Below are 22,500 nucleotides of genomic sequence, written 5' to 3' on the forward strand. Positions count from 1 at the left end.
GGGGGGGGGGGGGGGGGGGGGGGGGGGGGGGGGGGGGGGGGGGGGAGTAATCCAGGGAGGTACCAGCACCAAGAGGCAGGCGCAGGACAATGGAAAGGGCCTGACCCTGGGTGGGACACCTGCTCTACCCCAAGCCTACTGTGTGCCTCTGGCCCAGCCACACCCGTCTCTGGGCCACCATTTCGTCTCAAAAGTGAGCGTGTGGCCCCTTCTAGCTCTGACTTTCTGGGATTTTTATGGCCAACAAGCCCAGCCTAGGGGGTTTCTTCCTTGTTGCAAAGGCAAAGGAGGCTGTGGCAGAGGGGACACCCAGAAATAGCCCCTACAAAACCACCCCAAAGCCCAATGTGCCCTGGCAGGAGCCTCCAGTGGGAGACGTGACCAGGCCAGCCTTGAGCCCCAGGGAAGGGGAGAAAGAATCCGGTCCTCGGAGGGGCCCTGGATTAGAGGGAGCAGATTCCAGGGTCTGGGGCCTTGGCCTGTGCGTCCTGAATCCCGGGGCCTGGCTCTGAGCAGTGACCCGTGGGTGACAATGGACAGAAAGTCTGTCTGATCTCACCCTGTGGTGAGGCACGCGGGGCTACAGAGCCCGGGGTCCAGACTCCAGCACTTCTCTCACCTCCCTGCCTGGGGCAGGGAAGGTGAGGCCTCTGTGGTTCTCCCAGAATCCCCTAAGGGGCTGAGAAAGGCCAAAGGCCTCTTTTTCTGGAGTCCCAATCCTGGGCTAAATGCACTTGGGAGGAATACACTGGTTCTGAGCCTACATAACCTCCCTTTTCTGGGCCTCAATCTCTTTCACTGCAAATTGGGCATAACGAGGTTTGCTCTTTGCCATTTCAAGAAGGAGGAGAGAGAGCACAGCGCCGGGAGACAGAGGAGCCTGCTACAGGCACGCCGTCCCTGGGCCGTATGATGGGGGGTTCCAGGAGACGCAGGGAGCCCCAAGCAGAGGCACCTGACCCCCATCCATAACCCGACCATTCCTCCATCCTGGCACAAGTGTGGCAAAGGGCAGCTGCGGTAGGGGCAGCGGTGGGACTGCTGGGAGAGCCCCTGTCCTGGGGGGCCCCACCTCAGGGGGGGCCTGCCTCCGAGTTCCCTTCCTGCTCTGGAAGTTCCCAGTTCCTGGATCCCCAGCTTTGAAGATTCTAGAGCTCTGGACTTCTGAAGCTCTAGAACTCTGAGTTCCTGATCCCAAGGGTCTGCTCTGGAGTTCTAAGCTCCCCAGGCTTGTAGGAGTCTAAGGTTTGAAGACTCTAAAACCCTCTTGGTCTCACATTCTAAAGTTTGTTGTTTAGTTAAAAAACAAAACAAAACCAAACCCAACTGGAGGTTGTTGCCCTTGTGGTCCACTGAAACCCCCAGGTCTTCCTCATGTGAACTATGTTCCCACCACAGATGAGTGAGGGGCGCTTCTCCACTGGAGTCCCTTCAGTAACCCGCCCCCCATCCTACCCCCTCCCATACCTTGGACCAGGAGTTCTCTTTGCTGAGCAGGTCGGCGTAGAAGTAGGCCATCTTCCACTGGCATTTGTAGGTGAAACACCACATGAGCTCCCAGTAGCACATATGGTGGAACTGCTTCCAATGCTGCTGGGCCTCACAGCACTCCTCGAAGCGCTGGATGGCCTGCGGGGGACAGACGGACACGGGTGGGGGCCCAGGCCTTCAGCCACTGCCTGCTCCCCTCTCCTGCCCTCTCCTCCCCAGGGCACGGCCTGCGGGGGACACACGGACACGGGTGGGGGCCCAGGCCTTCAGCCACTGACTGCTCCCCTCTCCTCCCCAGGGCACGGCCCGCGGGGGACAGACGGACATGGGTGGGTGCCCAGGCCTTCAGCCCCTGCCTGCTCCCCTCTCCTCCCCGCTCCTCCCTGAGCCTTGGCCTGTGGGGAACAGATGGGGGGCCCTCAGCTGCCTGCTCAGCCCCCCTCTTTCCCACCTATCTTTCTGGGGTCTTTGCCCACCTAGGCCTCATGTTCTGCTGTACTAGGAGGTATCAGGGGAAAAAACAGCCTGAGAGGTAAGAAAACTGGGACTAGTCCTGGTTCTGCCACCTAACTGCTAATCACTTCCTCCTCCGGGCCTGGGATTTGCCCAGGGTCACATAGCTAGTGAACGTCAGAGGTCTAATTTGAACTCAGGCCCTCTTCTTCAGGACCAGTGCTTTATCCACTGCGCCCCCTAGCTGTAGTTCTTTATAATATATATTTTATATTATAATAAATAAATATAAGATATAAACATAAAATATTTTTTAAAAAACAAGTTTACATATTCTAGATTAAGAAGCCCTGGTTTGGAGGATGAGCTCTAAAGACACATTCAACGTCCTAAACCTCTGATTCCAAGACTCTCGATGGGGGAGGGGAGAACCTTTGGAAAAGGGGCCCAGGCCATTTCAGGATTCCTGACAGAGAAAGAAGAGAAAGCCAGGCACACACAGCCACGTGTGTGAGCCAGGGACTTGGGGACAGCAGATTTCAAGGAGTCAGAGAAAGGCCAGGTGGACCCCATGGACAACCCAGAATTCTACAGGGGAAGTCAGACCACGAGGGGCAGGTGGTGGGAGGTGTTCAAGAAAAATTCTGAAGACACAAAGGGAGAGGATTCCAATGAGGAAGCAAAGGCCAAATCCTCCAAAGAGACCAATGTGCACGTAAACCAGGAACTCAGTCTATAGAGTTTAGATTTTTAAAAGACAAGTCCAGAAGACGGAAGCAATCGCTGGTAATAGGATGAATGTGAGAGCCCAGAAATCCTGGATCAATGGGGTCGGAGTATGAAACCTCAAAATGTGCTAAGGGTGACGGAGGAGCTGAGGACCACCAGAGGGGGCTTTGAGAGTTACACTGGGGAAAAGAGGAGGGTCAAAGAAGGGATGGGACGAGTGGGATGATGAGAGTAGACAAGGCAGAGAAGGTAGAACGCCTCAATTCTTACGTCATTTCTGTTTCCTCTCCTAAGGAGAATGATCTCTGGACTGGAAAAAACAGACCAGAAGGGTTCACGGAGAGCTGAAATCCAAGATGGGTAAGGATCTGATCATAAGATATCTCCTGGCTTCCCTCGATGGGTTCGAGGCACAAGGCCCTGACAAACCCGTCCCAAGGTGCTGAAAGACTTGGGAGATGTGAATCCTGAGCCACTCTCAATGATCTCTGAAAGACCGTCAAGAGAGGAAAGATGCCATCGTCATGGGGATGGGCAAATGTCCTAGTTTCCAAAAAGGAAAGAGGATGGAGTTGGTAGTCATGGAGCTTGGCTCCGGCTCCTGGCAAAATTCCAGGATGTAATAGTAAAGGGAGGGTCTGAGCATTTAGAAGGGACGTGGCCATCACGAAGAGCCAGGATGGCAGCAGCAAGAACAGGTCAGGTCAGGTCGGACTTGCTTGGTTCTCGTGTAACAGAGTAAGTGGCAGATCAGGAGAAGGCTGTGCTCTCGGTATCCTTGGGTTTTAGAGAGGCATTTGACGAAGCCTGCTGTCCCTCTGGGGGACAAGACAGAGATATGTGGGCAAGGGGAAGTGAGGCAGGATAGTGGAAATAATCCTGGATTTGGAGTCACAGAATCTGGCTTCAAATCCGGGCTCTGCCACTTTACTACCTGTGCGACCTTAGGCAAGTAAATTCATCTCTCTGTGCCTCAGTGTCCTCACTGAAAAAATCAAGGGAGAGATGGACTTGATGAAGCCCCTCCCTGCCGAAGTTTCCTCCAGTTCTAAACCTACAATCCTATGACTTAGAATTGGCTGAATGGTCAGATGCCAAAAGTAGTCATCAATAAGACCCTATCGGCTTGGAAAGAGGCCTCGAGTGGAGGGCCTCAAGGATCCGCTGTATGAAAATGGTCGTCAGCGACTTCGACAAAGACCTCGATGGTACACTCATCATGCTTTCAGGTGAGACAAAGCTGGGAGCAATTGCTAATAGAAATGACAGAGGCCAGACCACCGCCTGTCAGCAAGGTCAGTGAGGGTTTCCCTTCAGGTCTGGGCTGGTCTATATGCCGCTGACGTCACCGGCCCCTTCTTACTCTGAGACACCGTGGTTCTAAGACTTTAGAGCTCCGATACACTAACGTCAGGTAAGTGCCCAAACAATGATGCCATGATGATGGGATGACAGGTCGGGGACCCCAGGCCGTAGTCAGAACTCACAGATGAGATGGGGCACAGTGCACAGCACCTTAGACTGGCTTGGCTTTGAGCCCTAGCTCTGACTCTCTCTCACACTGTGACCTCAGGTAAATGACTTCACCTTTCCAGGCCTCAGTCTCCCCAACTGCAAACTGAGGATAATATTCATGCTCTCTACTTCCCAGCCAGTCAGGAAGAAAGTGATTTACGCAACTTTAAAGCACTACAGGTACGAAGGCCTAGGTATTTGTTAATTATCATGATCATTTCTATTAATTATTATTGGCAGGTCATTATTGCTTGCTCGGTGCTGGGGATTTTGGAGAGCCACTGAAAAGGGTCCCCCTCTCCTCTCCATGGCCTTCAAGGCCCACTTCCTCCATACCGCTGGCCCTCATCTCACCCCCTCCCAAACTGCTATGTGCCGACCAGTCTTACTGAGACTGGGAACTTCCCTGAGGGCAGAGTCTGGACGTTCTCCCTCCTCCTCTGGTCTCTCCTCTAGGAAGACCTACCTTTGCTCTGGGGCAAGGCCAATGTTTGTCTGGCCTCCCCACCCCAGCCCTTTGGGGACTGACCACTGCCCATTCTGGCCCAGGAGAGGCAGCGTGGTATAGTGGTCAGGGCACTGGAGTCAGCTACCACCTCAGACACATAATAACTAGGTGATCCTGGGCAAATCTCTAACTCTCAGCCTCAGTTTCCTAATCTGTAAAATAACAACTGTCATTTCCATAGCACTTTAAGACTGGTAAAGCGCTTTACATTTTGTATCCCATTTGATCCTCACATCCTGCTGTTATCCTCATTTTACAGATGAGGAAACCAAGGCACATAGTGGTTAAGCGACTTGCCCAGGTTCACTCATCTAATAAGTGCCCAAGGCAGGTCTTCTGACTCCAAATTTACAGCTCTGTCCACTGTGCCCCCCCAGCTGCCTCAATCTAAATCTATGGTCCTAGGCCCCCAGAGGCTTCGGCTACTCACTGTGTCAATGTGGCCCTTGATGGCTTCAATCCGGCCGGCAAAGAAGAGGAAGATGGCTCCCTGCAAAACAGGAGCGCCCACAGAACACCCTTGACTAGGGGAAGGATCCCAAAGAAAACCCTGATGCTGCCTTGGGTCATCTGAAGACCATCACAGGGAACAAGGGACAGAACTGTTTTGCTTGACACCAGACCCAGGACTAGTGGAGTTCAAATACCCTGGAGTAATATGAGAAAGCTGTTTCACAGTGGGTAATGAGCTCCCCACCACTAGAGGTGTTCAAACAGAGCCTGTGTGATCTCTCCTCCTGCACTGAGTGGGAAGTGGGCCAAGGCCTCTAGTCCCTTTTAACTCGGGATTCTATGAGTGCTAAGGGAAGCTCCTGGGCCCACAGTTCCTGGCCTGGGGGGGACACGAGGGACTGGAGAGAGAACTTACTTTGGGGTAACGTTTCAGGTAAGGCTGGAGGAGCTTCTCGGCCTCTTCAATGTTGACATTCCCAGTGCCTGCCATGGTCCCAAGGAGAGAGAAAGGTTCAAGGTCAGAGGTGAGGACACTATTCCACACCCCCCCACCCTACCCTGCAGCAGCTGGTGAGCCCAGGAACCCAGCACCAGGGGTGGGGAGTCATAATTCCAAGGGCAGGGCTACTATGTTTCCCCTTAAGGTGCTAGCGATTACCCCAAAGGAGACAGGACTGTGTTTCCAATTATATAGCTCATGAGCCCCCATCGGTGTGCTTCCCACTATGATTATTAGATGAGAATCATAGTCAGCCAGACTCAGTTGGCTTTTAGAAAGAAGTATTTACTGAAGTGGTATAGTGAGACCAGTTGGTACAAAACCCTCTCCCCCAAGTCTTTGGTGCACCTTCCCAAAAAGACATAATTAACTTAATGAATTCTTTATAAAAGTTTGCCTACTCCTCCCCCTAACCTTAGGCCCAGGAACTAGGATGGGGAACTGAGGACGCAGGGGAAGGATGAGGATGCAGAGGGTACATCTTCTTACCAAGCACGAAACTGAGGAAGGTGTGATAACAAAGCAGCAACATGGTACAGAGCACAGCCCGGAAGCTGTGCACAGAGGCTCCCTCCTCCAGCTGCAGCAGCCCATAGTCCTGAGCAGGAGTGAGACGAGAGTAAGAGAACCAGGGAGAGAGAAGGCAGAGAGAGACGGAAGGGGGAAGGAGAAAAGGGAGAGGGAGGACTGAGAGACAGAGGTGAAATAACGGTGAGAGAAAGGGGGAATAGAAGGGAGAGGGGATGAAGAGAAGAACAATAAAGAGAGAAAGGAAATGAAAAGGAAGAAAAGAGGAAGAGAGAAAACATCCAGAAACAAGAGGAAACGGGCAAGACCAAAGGGAGGGAGGTGAGAGACTAGGAGGGAAAGTAAAGAAGCAGGAAGAGAAGAAAGCACCACCAGACAGAGGGGGAAGGAGGGGAGAGGCCCTCCTGGGGTGCTAGCTCGAGAGCCAGAAGGAACCAGACACCATCTGGTCCAATCCCCTCATTCTGCAGACCAGGAAACCGAGGGCAGAGAGGCTAAGTGATGCCCAAGGCCATTCAGGATACGTGGAGAGCTGGGATTTGAACCCAGGTCCAACTCCAAATTTAACCAGCTTTTCCACAGTTCCACACAGAAAATGGCGGGGGGAGGCGGAGGTGAATGCCCAGTATAAGGAGGCGAGCTTAGTTCTAGGCCCCACGGTTTAGGGGGGCTATTGGTCAGATGGAGAGGAGGGAGAACAGTTCAGACAGGGGTCTTGTGACCATGCCATAGGCAGAGGAGTTGAAGGAAGTGGGGGAAGACCTGGGCGGACATGAGAGCTGTCTTTGAGCGTTTGATACAGCTACCACTGACTGTTCTCTGGCCCCCAGCACAATTACAAGGAAGAAGAATTTCCTAACAGCTGTCCAACACCAGAACAGGCTGCCTCATAAGGTAGTGTGTTTCCTGTCACTGGAAGTATTCAAGCCAAGGCTAGATGACCACGTTATCAGGGTTGCCACAGCAGGGATCCCTGAGACCCAATGATATCAAATGATTCCCCTTCTAGTTCTGAAACCCTCCAAGCTCCTGGTCTCCTAGCTGGGAAGAAGGGAGGGCAGGGATGGAGACCATGTCAGAGCATAGGAAATGGGGCCATTCCCTCTTGGAAAATCCCCAAAAACAAGAATTGGGAAAGACTCGGAGGTTGTCTCATCCCTGCGGCCCTGCCCTGCCTCCTCCCAGGGGTGAGGACTAGGTCATCTCCAAGCCTCTACTTCCAGGGAGCCCTCGACAGGAGACCCCAAGACCCAAAGCGGGGGTTTTGCCTGATTTAATTTTCTTTTTTTTTCTTTTTTTTTAGTTTTTAGGCAATTGGGGTTAAGTGACTTGCCCAGGGTCACACAGCTAGTAAGTGTCAAGTGTTTGGTCTGAGGCCAGATTTGAACTCAGGTCCTCCTGACTTCAGGGTCAGTGCTCTATCCACTGCGCCACCTAGCTACCCCCTGATTTAATTTTCACAAATGACAAATGCAACATTTGCTCCATGGACGGCTATTCTAGCGAGGCTGGACCCAGAAGGGCCCCGCTGGGGCCAGGAAGGAACAGGGAAGGGGGCCCTGCAGGCAGCCAGGGTGGCAGAGAGACTTTAAGGCACTTGTAGCAGATTCTTTACCTTGTTTCCAGAGAAGCCCACGAATTCCAGCAGCCGCAAGATCCTGGCAGGAAGCATGGACAGTGTCTGAGGAGTGGGAACACAGGTGAGCAGAGGTGGGAGGGAAAGGTCTCAGCCTGATTCCAGGGCTCTCTCTGCTTCTCCACCCTCCTGCGGTAAACTCTCCCCCACCCACCTGCAGACATCACCCTCTTCCCTCAGACTGAAACCCACACCATAGTGTGTGTTAGGGAGGGGACTGTCTAAGCTGTTGGTCAGAAAATCTAGGACCCTGTCTCCAGAAGGTCCCTACAGGAAAGAATGTACCCCACCAGTGCTACCTGGGAGTGGAGGGAGGCCCCTCCATTAGCCCCAGAGCCCATGTCATCCATCCAGTGAGTGAGGAGGGCTCACGTCAGAGACGTGGAGCCAGGACAGGTGTTAGGGAGGGCAGGGAGGGAAGAGCAGAGCTGAGGGCCAGAGGAAGGAGGGGGCTAAGGGGGCATGAGAGACTGGGCCAGAGGGGGCAGCCAATGTCAATAATCATCCAAAGAAAAGTCATTCACTGTGTCCATGGGCCCTCTACTTTACTAGGGGTCTTCAAAGCTATATCACACTGGGCTGATCCTCCCAATAGCCCTGGGCATGGGCAGGGCACAGATGGTCAGCCTCCTGCTGCTGCTGAGGAGATGGAGGCCCAGAGATAGGGGGTGACCACTCTCCCCAGTGTCACACTGTGATTAGTAGCACATACCAGAAGAGAAGCCAGGCCTCCTGAGGCCCAGGCCAGCACGCTCGGGTTCCAGGGATGCCCCAAGAAGTCCCCTCCCTCTCCACCCCTTCACCCCTCCCATCACCCTCAAGTCTAGAAATTCACTACTATTTTTATCAATCGATCAAATATTTGTTAAGCGCCTACTATGTGCCAGGAACTGCGCTAAGCACTGGATTTAATCCCTTGGAGTTTCTATTGCCCTCTCCTGGTGGTTGGTCCTCTAAAAAGAAGAACTCACAGGTTTATACCAGGCTCCTGCCAGGGAGGCCAGGCAAGATTGACAAGTAAGTGATGAGGCTGAGATCTGAACCCAGGGCTTCCCAGGGTTCTTCCCACTCTCCCACTGCCTCCCAGGTGGGCCTGAGGAAAGGGCGAGGGGTCAGACCCACCCAGCCACCTACTGGCTGTGTGACTTTGCGCGAGTTACCTCCCTGGGCCTCAGTTTTCTCATCTGTAAAACGAAGGGTTTGGCCTAGATGCCTGTGGAGGTCCCTTCCAGCTTTCAGTGTGGGATCTTATCCTCCATAAGCAGCCCTTCCTTGGGCGAGCGGCACAGACCAATGAGGAAACAAGCCGCTTGGTCACTAGACCGTCAGCCGATCCTTCCCGTCTCCACCACACCCTCTGAGCTGGGGGGAGGACACACAGCTGCTCCACGTGGCACCAGAGAGCCTCGTCCGCACTACCCTAGTTACTGCGTGGGAGGCGGCCCGTTTGGCTCACTTTCCTGCGCCATGCTGCCCTCGGCATCCCTGATCTCCCCCAAAGAGCACCTGTGGGGCTGGGCCTGTGTGGGCCCTTCTGAAATGTCTCCTGTCTGTGAATCTTGCCACCCCAACTAGAGGAAATGCTAGGTTCTGAGGGCACGGGCCTGGGCACATAAGAGGGACTGTGTGAACCTTGGTGACTGATAACTCATGGGTGGGAAACTGAGAGTGAAAAAGGTACAGTCACCTTGTGTCACCTGAGAGAAGCCCAGCCCAGCCCTGGACGTGTGAGTGTGGAAGGGGAGGGGGCGGGGAAGAGGGAGAGGCAGGCAGGTTTCCCTGGGGTGGGGGGGGGGCTGGTACTTACCAAGTTGAAGGCGCCCACACCAAGCTTCACCCCTCCTTCAAAATGGCTGTGGTTTTCCCCCTTCGAGTAGGTGGAGGACTGTACCAGGCTGTCCAGCTCCCTAGCCACACAAAGCCTCCATTCAGTTCTAGGTTATGGGGGGGTCAGTTGGGGCTGCACCACCCCAACCCAGCCCTCGCTCCAGCATGAGACCCTGAGACCTGGATGGTTACAGCAGCCTTAGAAAGGGGTGCCTAAGAGACCTCAGGACAGCTAACATAACATGAGTCACAACAGATAATGATGATGCTAATAAACAGCAGGCATTTACACAGCAGTGCCTGCTTTGTGCTCAGTACCGTGCTAAGTGCTTTGAAAACAGCTGAGGGAACTGAGGCATGCAAAGGTGAAGTGCCTTGACCAAGGTCACACTGCCAGTAAATGTCTGAGGCCAGATCTGAACTCGGGGCTTCCTGACTTCATGCCCAGTGCTGGGCACACTGTGCCTGGATGGAACCTTAGAATACAGAATATTAAATTATCCTTAGACTGTCAGAGCTGGGAGGGGGCTTCGAACACAAAGCACAGAATGTCAAAGCTAAGAGCAGGTTCAGAACACAGAATGCATGACGCTGGGGTGGGGCAGACCTTAGAACACAGACCAGCAGACTGAGGAGGTACCTTCAGGCTTGTCTAGGTCCCCTTCCTCCCATTCTGCAGAGGAGGAAACTGAGGTGCAGAGAGGGGAAAGGCCTAGCCCCGGATCACTGAACTGGTGAGCAGTAGCAGATGCCCTCCACTGTGCCTCCCGGTCTCCGTTCCACTGTTCGCAGTCTGCTGGTGAGCTGCAGTAAGGGCCGCTCCAACTTAACGCAGAAACCTCATCTGAACCCCTGGCTGACCCACAAGCGCTTCCCTCTCCTGGCCTCCACAGGCCCTGGTGAAGGTCTTGGCCAGTCTGAGAACAGCTAGGATACTGACCAGATATTGGAAGGTCAAAGACGAGAGGTACCCGAGACACCAAAATACCCCAGCAGCAATGTTTTTGTGGCAGTTTTGCCAAAGCGCTCTTTCTATCTCTTTGATGTTAAACAGAGGGGAGGGCTCGCTGACTAGGGGAGGGGGGAGGGATGTGCTGTAAATGAAGGGAGTGTAAAAATACATCCATTAAAAAAAGAAAAGAGAAAAACAGCATGAGAGAAGAGACGAGGTGGGGCATTGGGATCATGCACTTGGCAAACACTGGCTTGGTGGCTTCACGTGCAGAGTCCTGTGATGAGCAGCTAGGTGCCAGGCCAGAGGCAAGGCCTAGATGAGCCCCCTGGTACCAGCCCTCATGTGGGGAGCAAGATGAGCTCCAGAGGCCCCAGAGGCCCAGGCCACGCCACCCTTCCCTCTCTGAACAGGGCTTCTAGCCCTCGGCCTCTAGCCCAAACAGCCTCGCCAGGAAGAAGCCACTTGGTTCCCTGAGAGGGCATGACCTGCCCAGGGAACAACCAGTCTCCACCCACCCCAGCACTGTGTGCACCTCTCTGATGCACAGTAGCTCATGAATATATGAAGTATTGGGGGGGGCGCCACAGTATAGGAAGGACATTGAACAACTGCCTTCCAGTGTCTGGGTGGCTGCTGGGGGGAGCGGTGTTAGCCCTGCTCTGCTTAGCACAAGGGGCTGCCTTGGGAGGTGGTGAGCTCCCCGTCCCCAGAGATCTATGAGCAGAAGCTGGCTGGTCACTTGTCAGGGATGTTACAGAGAGGATTCCTGCTCAGGCTGGACTACAGCAATTCTGGCCTCTGGCTGTGTGACTGAGTGTCTTGGATAAGGGAGATGAGGGCAGTTGGGACCCTCCCCTCCAGCCCCCAGCAGCACCGCCACAGGGGCCGGCTCAAAGCAGGCACCCAACAAGTTTCTTCCCCTACAAAATGAGGTGATTAGAGGCCTTGAGGACAGCCTGAGAGAGGAGGAGCAGGGCATGGCAGACAGGCTGAGAGCCTGGGGGAGATGACCGCCTGGCTGCTGGCCCACTCACTTGTACGTCTGGTAGCTGTTGCGCACCCTGATGCCTCCTTTGATGAAGCTCACCATGTTCTCATCCTGTGGGGCAGAAGCATCAGCGTGGGTCAGGAGCTCCAGAGAAGGGGGCACGGGTTTGTGTGGGGATAGAGGACCAGGGAGGGAGCTGAGACAGGTTGCGGTCAGTGGCCTAGAGGCCAAAGGCAGTCATGGCATCACACAGGATGGTACAGGCCCTGGTACTGCCAGGTTCATCCAAAGGGCCATGTCCCCAGGCTGACCACAGAGAAGGAATTCCTCCCACCACAGAGGTGCCTAGCCTGGCTACTAAGTCTTGGGAACAGAGGAGCAACACCCTCTGGCTAGAAGGGACGGACCTTCCAGGCCCTGAGAGGTCATGGAACTTGCTCAGGGTCACACAGGTGGTCACTGGCAGGGCTGAGATTTGAACCTGAGACTTCTGACTCCAGCCAATACTGCCATCTGTTACAAATAAGGCTGGGGCCCATCACCATCCTCCCCCACCCCAAGCCTGGCACCGGAGATGAGGTTTGGCCACAGGAGTTCCCAGTGTCATTTGTGACGTGGGGGGCTGTTGTGTACACAGGGGTGTGGGTGGAAAGGTCGGCGGGCCTCCAGCCTACCTGCAGGAAGGTCAGAGCAGCTCTCTGCAGGAGGCACTCAGCATAGCATACTTCAGCGTGAATTTCTTCTGGGGGAGAGAAAACCCACAGGCCGGGGTGGGGGATGGGTCTATGCATCCCAGCTAGGCTGCCTGCCCCCCCCCCCAGCTTCCCCTGCCCCACAGGATGGTGCCAGGGCAGCCCTACATCACTAAGCCAGACCTGAGCAGGGCTGCCCCCTGTCCCTGGCTCTGCCAAGGCCTGGGGACCCTTCATGGAAGAAGCTGCGGGGCTCTCTGATGTCCACACCACATGGATTCAGTCCCAGGCACTGGGGACCTTGGGGGGCCAGCCTTCAACAGGGAAGTCAGCCACTTCCCCAAATAAGAGTAACAAGGAATTAATAATGACAATAATAATATTTACGTAGCACTTTATGGGTATAAAAAAAGAAAGTCTGCAAACATTAGCTCATTTGAACCTCCTAGCAAATAGAGGCAGAGCAAGAGGATCCTGATCCCCATTTTACAAAGGAGGAAACTGAGGCACCAGGCAGTTACTGACAACTGGTCACGGGATCTGGAACTCAGAGCTGGTCAGGGTTAAGTCTGAGCCCCCACCTTAAGGATGAGGACACACGCCCAGAGAGGAGGTAGCAGGACCAGGACTCCAGCCCAGGCCTCTGACTCCGCCAGGCCCTACTCCTCCTCCCTGGGCACAGACACAGAGTCAGTCTCATTTCACCATCTCCTCTTGCCCCTCTCTGGTATCTTTGAAGATGCGGTTGTTTCTGAACCAGAGCGCATCCAACCCAGGCCCTCATCTTACCGAAGAGGAAACTGAGGCCCAGAGAAGTTAAGGGGCTGGCCCACGGCCACACAGCCAGCATCAGAGACTGGACCATTAGTTTTCTCTTAACAATAACAATTAACCACCACAACAATACAATCACAGAATTGGAGGGTTAGCAGCGACCTTGGAGGAAGGCATCCTCGCTGTGGCCTGCCAAGTGGTCTCTGGGCCCTCCCTCTCATCGTTGGAAGTCTGTCCTGATGCAGCCTCTCCTAAGCCCACAGCTCCAGGGGCTGCCCCTGGGCCTTCTGTCTCCAGGCTAATGGTTCCTTTAATTGTTCTCTCCCAGGCCTCAAACTGGAGGACTTTCACCACACTGGCAATTTAGGCACAGAGCCAAGCCCTCCCGGGAGGGGATGCTGCCTCCCAAAGAGAGCTCCCACAACTTGGAGGTCTCTAAGCAGAGGCCAGACAGGAATGATGCTCATTCAGACACGGGCTGGGCTAGAACCTCCCTGAGGTCCCTTCTGGCTCTAAGACTCTCTAAGATTTCTGGCCTCCACACCTCATTAAGACAATCCACAGACACACTGGGGCTGCCAAGCAGGGTCTTCAGGAACGAAGTGACAGATCCCTGGGCATCATCGCAGAGCCCCTTCTCAATGACCTGGAGTCATCCCTAGGTCCAGGGACTAGGCATCAGGGGACCCAGGCTCTGGATCTGCCTCTGCCTCTTCCTCGTCACGTGACCCCATTGGCTAAGCCCCTTCCCCTCCCTGGGCCTTGGCTTCCTCAACTGGAAACCTAGACTGAACGATCTCTGGGAGCCCTTCAACTGCAAGGTTCTAGGGTTCCGGGGTCCACCGAGAGGCTCACAGCGGTGTGCTGAAGGGCGGCGGGCTGTTTGCCTCTGCACACTTCGTATTGGGTGAATCTGGTCCCCTTGATGTCTCCTCCCTGGCCGCCGGCTGCTGCTTCTCAGGGCGGGCTCCTAGAAACCTGTTTCTTGCTCCCTCCCCCCCAACAACTCCTCCATTAGTAACGGGGCCAACGATCATCCACGGGGCACCTGAGCGTTGGCCAAGCTCTTCAGCTCCCTGGCTACTGTGCAGGCCCAACTGTAACCCTGCTCTGGGCTGCAGGGGGCACTGCCATGCTGAAGGAGGAACATGCATGGGCTTCCTGACAGCTCACTTCCAGCTCCTCAGCCCAGGTGTGGATGGCTGAGGTGGCAAGTACTCTGGCTGCTGAATGCACAAGGGCCTGGGGCACCACCTGCCCCTTTACAGGGGGCAGGTCTGCTAGAGCCTTCCCTCTAGAAACGGGCAGCCTGCTCAGGCCCTGCCCTTCAGGTGGGAGGGCCCGGGTGAGGACCGCCTCACCTTCGGTGAACTGGTCCAGGGTAGGACGGTGCATGAGGTTGCTGAAGGAGCCCGCTACAGATATTTTCTTTCGGTGCCTGTGGGAAGAGAAGAGGGGTCCCAGGGCTGTGAGAGAGGGCACCTCTGTTCTGAGGCCCCTCCCAGGCCTGACATTCTCTGCTTTCTTTTTCCCATGAACCCTCCACGACTAATGGCTTCTGTTTTAGTCAGCTTTGACACAGATTGGTCCCTTCTGCCCTCTGGACCTCGGTTTCTCCATCTGTAAAAGGAGGGAGTTGGCCCACTTCTGGTTCCCTTTCAGGAAATGGCTTCATGCAGAGTTCCTGGGAATACATGGGGTTGTGGTCCCACATTGGCCTCTAACACACCCCAGGGCCCAGGATTCGGGCCCCAAGAGGTGGGGGGATTGGTAATTTAGGCCTCATGTCAGGAGAAACTTTCTAGTGAGCCAAGCAGTCCCCTCAGGGAGCTCCCAGTCCAGTGGGGGAGGAGGAGGAGGTCAGAGAAGACCACAGACAACTACAGGCTTTGTGAATCATCAAGGCCCCAGAGAGGGACAGACTAAGTGCCCCTTAGCGCAGGGAGAGACGAGTCTTCCAGGTGGAAGGCTCAGAAACAAGGACAGGCCAGAGCAGAGGGGCTCTTTACCTTGGCCCGTGACCTTGCTCTTCCTACCCTGTGGAGCACTGCATTTCCATGTAATGGGTTTCTTTGGTCAGTTCTCATGTTTTATTTCATGCATTACAGACCACCACTGTGAGGCTGCATCCCAGGGCTTCCAAGGGGTCCAGGACACCCCAGATCTAGAACCCAGGGCCAAATCTAATAAGATGAAATTCATCGTATAAATGCAAAGTCTTACACGTGGAGTCCAAGAGTCAATGGCTGCGTCTGGGATGGCTGGACAACAACTTGTCTGAAGATGATCAGAGGGGTTGAGTGGCCCTCAAGATCAACAGGAGTCAGGAGGGTGATGATGCAATAAGAGAAAGACCATGTCTGGCACTAGGGAGGAGCTGGTTCCTCTGCCCACAGGACAGGAAGGACGCTGATACATCCTCGAGGGCCCAGAGGAGGGCCACCAAGATGGGGAAGGGTCCTGAGTCCGTGCCACCATGTAATAATAACAGCTAGAATTTACACAGACTTTAAAGTCTGCACAGAGTTGCATCACCTCATTTGATCCTCACAACAATCCTGAGGAGGTGCTATTATGACCCCCGTCTTAAAGAAACTGTAAACTGAGGCAGCCAGCAGTGAAGAGACTTGCCCAGGGTCACACAGCTACGAGGTGCCAGAGGCAGCATTTGATCTGGGGTCTTCCCAACTCCACTGCGCCCCACCCCCAGCTGCAGACGAGGGTCCCTTGGGCTTCCCTCCCCCAGGAAGCCTACTTGGGGGGAACCAGGGGAGCCAGGCACGGCCTTAGGGAAGCGACCTCTGAACTGAGCCTCAAAGTGAGCCAGGAGGCCGATGTGAGGAGGGAACGAGTTCCAGGCGTGGGGGACAGCCAGGACAAAGGTCTGGAGATAAGAGAGGGGCTGTGGTGCTGGAGGATCGGCAGTTTGTGGAGTAGGTGGGGAGATTAACGTGTGAAGAGACCGGGAGGCCAGAAAGGTGGGCCTGCAGTCAGAAGCCCCGGGTTCAAGTCTTGCCTCCTGGCTACATGACCCTGGGTTAAGTCCCAACCTTTCCGATCCTTAGTCTCCTCATCTGTCAAATGGGCACGTTAGTAACGGGGCTACTTCCCAGGGTTGTGAGGAGGCTCAAAGGATGGTAAAAGAGCTTTGCAAACCTTCAAGGGCTAGAGGCTAGACCTGGGATTTCATGGTCAAGAGGAGCTCCCTCTTTGCAGTTTGGAGTCTCAGAGCTGCTCAAAGCACCTGGATGTTCAGTGACTTGCCCAGGGTCACACACAGAATATGCCCTACCTGGGTCCCAGGTCAGGTACTTCTTAGCTCTGAAGCCACTTCTTTATCCATTATCAGCCAGATAGCACAGTGGACAGAACAATGGGCCTGAAGTCAGGAGGACCTGGGTTCAAATCCCACCTCAGACATATACTAGCTCTGGGACTCCGGGCAAGTCACTCAATTTGCCTCAGTTTTCTCATCTGGAAAATGGAGATAGCAGCACCTATCTCCCAGGTTTGTTGTGAGTGTCAGATGAGATAATATTTGTAAAGCGCTTAGCACAGCAAGGCACATAGTAGGTGCTCTATAAACACTAGTTATTATTATTACTCCATGCTGTCTTTATGCAAACCTTAAAGTGATACACACCTCTCACTTACTATGACAATTATTCTCTAAGCCTCAGTTTCCCGGACTATCACAGGGGTGTGCTGGGACCCCACAACCTGGAGAGTCGATGGACTGTGAATGTTTGGTGTGAGCTTTTACACCTCCGAAATCCACAAGTGCCTCAAGTTGGGATTTGACTGGTTGTTTCATTGATCTTCTAGACTTGAGAAAATGTTAACCATGCAGGTTAAACTTTAAAGTATGCCCTGCCTTTTCAGACAGCTGGTTGTTAAACATTTACCAGCACACCGCTATCTATGAATTGCCTCCTTCACAGGGTCATTATGAGGAAGGAACTCGCAGCCCTGGGAGGGAGCTGCTACATAAGTCATCTGACCAGACCACTGGCTGTTCCTTCCTGGAACATCCAGTGCCCTCGCTGGTGCAGGCCACCCCCGTCTGGCTCCAGGAGGTAATTCATGATGTGAATGACCTAGGACCAGTTTCCTGGTGATCAGGAAGCCTTTAATGAGTTTCATCAGCAAACGGCTCTGCCCTAGTGTAGGGGAAAGGAGGCAGCTGCTGCCCAGCTTGCCAGGCAACCACTGACCCGGCCCAGGAGCTGGGGCCCCTGGCGCTGGGGGGTGGTTTTCTGAGCTGGAGCTCGACGCTGGAGGGCTGGGAGGGGCAGCAGAATTGGCCCTGCCTTTTGCTGAAACCATGGAGGCCCCACAGGGCTCAGAGCAGGAGGGGCCCTTGGGGTCATCCTACCTCACCGCCTCATTTTACAGAAGAGGGACTCAAGGCCCAGAGAAGACTAGTAACTTGCCCAAATAGCAGAGCTGAGAGTCTCCAAAGCCCTGGCTGCTTCACCTTAGTTTTCCCAGTACTGGGTACAGGGCCCTGCACACAGCAGGCATTCAATACATGTTAGCTGAATTGAGTCAAACTGCCTTGAACCCAAAGACACCTCTGTAACCCGGAGAGGGTCTTCCGCATGCATTTTTCCCTTGCAAGGAGCTATTCTTTTTTTTTTTTTTCCTGCAAGGCGATTGGGATTAAGTGACTTGCCCAGGGTCACACAGCTAGTAAATTTCCAGGGTCTGAGTCCAGATTTGAACCTAGGTCCTCCTGACTCCAAGGTCAGAGCTCTACCTACTGCGCCACCTAGCTGCCCCACAAGGAGCTATTCCTGCACAAACTCCAGATGGCTCAGACATCAGGAGAGCAAGGTGGAACACTAGGAGCAATGGGCAGAGCCAGAACTAGGGCAGGGCAATCAGAGATTTGCCCTAGGGCACAAATAACATTTACACTTGTTCTGGAGCATAGAAACAGCTGAGCACAATGGCTACCTATTAAAATAACTAATTCTAATTAGCTGAATGTTGGGAGATGGAAGGTTTCCTCCCCTGTGCCATGCCTATAGTCCTGAGGCCTCCCTAGCTACCTTGCCATGAAGGGCCAGGACCCCAGGTTGTACATTCCACCTGAGTTTGTCTTGAAAAGCTAATTTGCTGGTACATTTCATGCTGCCTGTGTCAGGTGCCAACAACACTAGTTATAGCTCTGGCCATCGGCATCTCGTGTTGACAGCCATGTGAGGCAGAGATTCTGGACTTCTGAGAGAATAGGATCCAGGTCCTCAAAGAGTAAGGACAAGGCAGGAGAACAAAGCAGGGGCTGAGTTTCTGGCCACAGACTGTGTCTTGAATTATTAATTCAATTATTATTGACACAAAAGGTGTCTTGAATTATTAATGGTCGGGGGGGGGGAGCTAGGTGGCGCAATGGATAGAGCACCAGCCCTGAAGTCAGGAGGACCTGAGTTCAAATCTGGCCTCAGACCAAACACTTGACACGTATTAGCTGTGTGACCCTGGGCAAGTCACTTAACCCCAATTGCCTACGCAAAAAAAAAAAAATTATTAATGGTGGGATTTCAGCATGGTGACTGTCAGGATGAGAATAACGAGGGTTTTGATCAAGTGGGTTTTTACTTACTCTGAAATCACATCCCACTGGGCAGTTGTCTAATGTGCTTCTGTACGGGGTCAGTCTCATGAGAAGCAGGGAATGTTAGAGTGGGAGGAGATGCCTCCCATGACCCTTCACACTGTCCTGCAACAAGAAACCCCTCCCCCGACACCCCCAGTGCACTCCCCACCCCTTACTTCTGGCACAGGGTCTGGGCCTCCTTCATCATGTTGCAGGCGGTCAGGATGTCCTGGGGGTCAAAGGTCATCATGGCTTGCATTTCTAAGATGGTGGCATAGGTCAGGGAGTGGTACATGCTCTCCTTGGTTCTGTGGGGAAAGAAAGAAGGTGGAAACTGTGAGAAGAGATAAGCCACATGGCCACCATCGGCTGGGCCCTGGAAGGCCTGGCTCTGACTGAGGGCTGCATGGGCAGCTGGACAGAGTAAGCACCAAATGGGGGTAAGCCCAGGACCCCCCATCCAACAATAAGAGTTCTCATCAACACAGCATTGTAAGGTTCGTAAAGTGCTTCACATACATGATCTTGCTGTATCCTCAAATGGTTTGTGGTTATCCCCATTTTGCAGATGAAAAAACTGAGGCTCAGAGAGGCCAGAGTCTGAGGTAAGATCCGGACCCAGGTCTGCCTGACCCCAAGCTGAGCTTGGAGTCCTCTGTACACACAAGTATTTGCTATCATCGGTCATCAACAAGGCATTCAGACAGCCAGAATATAAGCTCTGTGAAGCCAGGGACTGGCTCCTGTCTTTGTATCCTCAGCACCTACTATAGCACCTGGTACATAATCAACCAACAACTGAGCATTTATGAAGTGCCTACTATGTGCCAGGCACTATATGAGGCACTACGAATACAAGGAGTCTAACAGGTGCCTGCTAATGGGCTTGTTCTTGGCATAGGAGGTACCTAATAATGCTCAGGAGCTTGAGTACAGCAGGACTGCTCAGACCCAGGCCTCCAGACCAAGTGACGGCCTGGCATTCTCAGTTGTAAAGTGGTTAGTAAAGTGTTCGTAACACCACCACTTGCTCCTGGGTGTTCAGGGTCTGTGACTCCACCGGTGGGGGCTCGCCCTCTCTTCTCCCAGTCCCTCCAGAGCAGTCCTGGCTGCCCTGGGGACAATCTTCACCATCAGCCTTAGTCAGGAGGGGCCTCAGGAGTCAGACAAATGGTAGGTGAACCTGGGGGGGCCAATACACCAAACGGGTGGGCGGGGGGCCCCATCTCCAGGAAAAGCAGCAGCAGGGAGCCCTCCAAGGCCTGGAAGAACCTGCTCCCTCTGAAAGGTCCTGCCTGTAGCTAAAATTATCATAGAAAAAAAGGGCTGGGCCTGGAGTCTGGCTTCCCAAACCCACATGAATAAGTATGTGCTGAGTAAATACAAAAGATAGAACAACTGTCTGGGGATGGGGAAAGGCTCTGGCAGCTCAAGGAATCGGGGTGGCTTCAGGTCAAAGCTGAGCTCTGAAGGAAACTAGGAATTCTAAGAGGTGGAGGTGAGGAGGGACAGCCTGGGCAAAAGTCTGGGGACAGCAGTGTGAGAGACAGCCTGAACCAGTGCAGGGCTGCCGAGGCAGTGGACGTGGTTGTTCTAGGACTCTGGCTGAGGGGAAGCATGGGCAGGCCAACAGACTGAGAGGGTGGTGGGGCCTAAGGTTGGGGGAGACCTGGGCAGGTTCGAAGGCAATAGGGAAGGGACTCATAGATAGGGAGGGTTTGAAAAGAAGGGCATGAATGGAAGATGCAATCTGCCAGGACAGAGGAGACAGGATCTAGCGGCCTTGGCCAAGACCAGGAAGGGACAAGAGGAAGACAGAAAACAATGGGGGAGAAGGTCAAGGGAGTGGGTCTTCACCAACAGCCTCTATTTTCTCAGATGTGTATAACAATAATAACAGCTAACACTTATATAATGCTTACTGTATGCCACGCTCTGGGTTAAGTGCTTTACAAATATCTCATTTGGGCCTCACCGCAACCTGCAAGGCAGGGGCTGTTAGTGTCCCCATTTTACAGGTGAGAAAACTGAGGCCAACAGAGGTAAATGATTTGCCCAGGATTACACAGCTATGAAGTATCTGAGGCTCCAGGCCCCGCCCTGAAACCCCCCCCCCGCCCACATACACACCCATCTTAGAGAAAGTCTTTAGCTGAGAGGGTAGGGGCAGGAGATGTGAAGAGAGAGAAGAGTATTTGGAACCACCACTATGGAGAGGGGACGACCAAATGAATGAGGGTGCATCAAGTGCCTACTGTGTGCCAAGCAGTGACAGGAGTGACACGGGCAGCATGTTCTGGTGAAGAGGGCCCTAGTTTGGGAGCCCAGAGACCTGGGTTCAAGTCCGACCTCCTCGGTCAATGAGGGGTCTCTGCGGCCCTGCCCAGCCCTGGCACTCAGGTCCCTGTGCCCCCCTTAAAGCTCTGACTTTGGATCTCAGTGGCAGACCCGGGGCTTGGCTACAGATCCCATGTTCCCGACCCCCACCAGCAATGAGCCCTGAGGGCAGGCTTCCTGGAGGAAGGAGGCCTGAGCTGAGTCTTTGGGGGCAAGGAGAAGGTCAGCATCTCTCAGGGATTCCCAGAACCCATGACTCTCTCTCTACAGGACCCACTCCCCCCCATCCTCCCTCCAGTCACCCTGGTTCAGAAAGGACCTCAGAAGTCATCTAGTTCACCCCCTCATTTTACAAAGGAGGAAGCTGAGGCCTGGGAGGGGGAAGTGATTTATCTCAGGTCACACAGACAGGATTTGAACCCAGCCCTCTGAGCTCTGCAGTGAGGGCTCTTGCTTCACACACACCCTGAAATTTCCCACCTTCACCAAGGTCCTACCAACTCCCAAGTCCAAGCTTGCTCTCCCATCTCTCACCACCACCCCACTGGCCCAGGCCCCACCCTACTTCAGGGCCTGGGGCCTAGCCTCGGCTATGCCCGTGAGTCTACTGGCACTGCTATCTTCACAGCCCACCCTCACCCCCACCCTGAGGTCAGCAACACAAAGATTTTATCCTGATTTGACAGGGGAAGTGACTTGTCCACGGTCACACACACAGCAGGAGGGCTCTCCTGGCTGCCAGGCTGGGGCCCTGCCCACCTCACCCACTGCTTCCTTGGACTCAGTGAAGGTTTGGGGGTGGGGCGGGGTGGGGGTGGGGAGGGAGCACTCCCTGGCAGACCTGCTCCATCGCTAAGGCTCTGCCTGCCCTGAGCAAACAGAAGCCAGTTTGTTTAGCTCCAGCCCTGGAGCCTCACCCACCTTATCCTGAGGGGCCCCACCCCCTGGCCAGACTGCCCCGGGACCCAGCCCAGGGACCCAGGGGCCTCTCGGAAGTGGTCCCCTGCAAAGACCCCAGGCAGAGCCAGGCTAGAGCCTCGGGGAACAGCCTGATAAGCCTCAGCAAGGTCCTCCTGACCTGGGACACCCACCCCAGGCTCTTTGCCCCTCAGTCAGACAACTCCTCTCATTAACCCTTGCTGAAGCAACGGAGTTGGAGTCAGGAAGAAGCCTGCCTCAGACGCTTCTTGGCTGCAAGTGTGGCCCCGGGCAAGTCATTTCACCCTGTCTTAGCCTCAGTTTCCTCATCTGTAAAATGAGGATAGTAACAGTACCTCCCTCCCAGGGCTACTGTAGGATCAAATGAGATCCTATTTGCAAAGCCCTCTGCCAACCTTAAAAGGCTCCACAATGCAGGGCATAGTGATAAAGATGATGGCAGGTATTCTTTCTTGGGCCTAAAGCTTTGCAAAGTCCTCAGGATCTCACCTGGACCTCACAACATGCCGTCGATTTAGCTGTTCCAGGCGTTATTATGCACCTCTTTACCCACGAGGAAACTGAGGCTCAGAGG

At 54.0% G+C, this 22,500-nt stretch overlaps 1 protein-coding gene across 4 annotated transcripts in view; it reads right to left on the reverse strand.

Annotated features, from left to right (window-relative positions):
* TTC39A (tetratricopeptide repeat domain 39A) overlaps window positions 1–22,500 on the reverse strand; it is a 73,428-nt gene that overhangs the window by 12,959 nt on the left and 37,969 nt on the right. For all 4 annotated transcript variants that reach the window (XM_027838138.1, XM_027838142.1, XM_027838140.1 and 1 more), the window contains 10 exons: window positions 18,827–18,958; window positions 14,410–14,486; window positions 12,257–12,324; window positions 11,629–11,693; window positions 9,620–9,719; window positions 7,792–7,857; window positions 6,138–6,246; window positions 5,565–5,632; window positions 5,127–5,186; window positions 1,468–1,629 (listed from right to left, as the gene is read on the reverse strand). In XM_027838138.1, the coding sequence (XP_027693939.1) occupies window positions 1,468–1,629; window positions 5,127–5,186; window positions 5,565–5,632; window positions 6,138–6,246; window positions 7,792–7,857; window positions 9,620–9,719; window positions 11,629–11,693; window positions 12,257–12,324; window positions 14,410–14,486; window positions 18,827–18,958 (907 nt within the window). The remainder of the gene's footprint in view (window positions 1–1,467; window positions 1,630–5,126; window positions 5,187–5,564; window positions 5,633–6,137; window positions 6,247–7,791; window positions 7,858–9,619; window positions 9,720–11,628; window positions 11,694–12,256; window positions 12,325–14,409; window positions 14,487–18,826; window positions 18,959–22,500) is intronic.

The sequence above is a fragment of the Vombatus ursinus genome, unplaced genomic scaffold (assembly GCF_900497805.2).
Source record: "Vombatus ursinus unplaced genomic scaffold, bare-nosed wombat genome assembly UNPS02014825.1, whole genome shotgun sequence".
NCBI lineage: Eukaryota > Metazoa > Chordata > Mammalia > Diprotodontia > Vombatidae > Vombatus > Vombatus ursinus.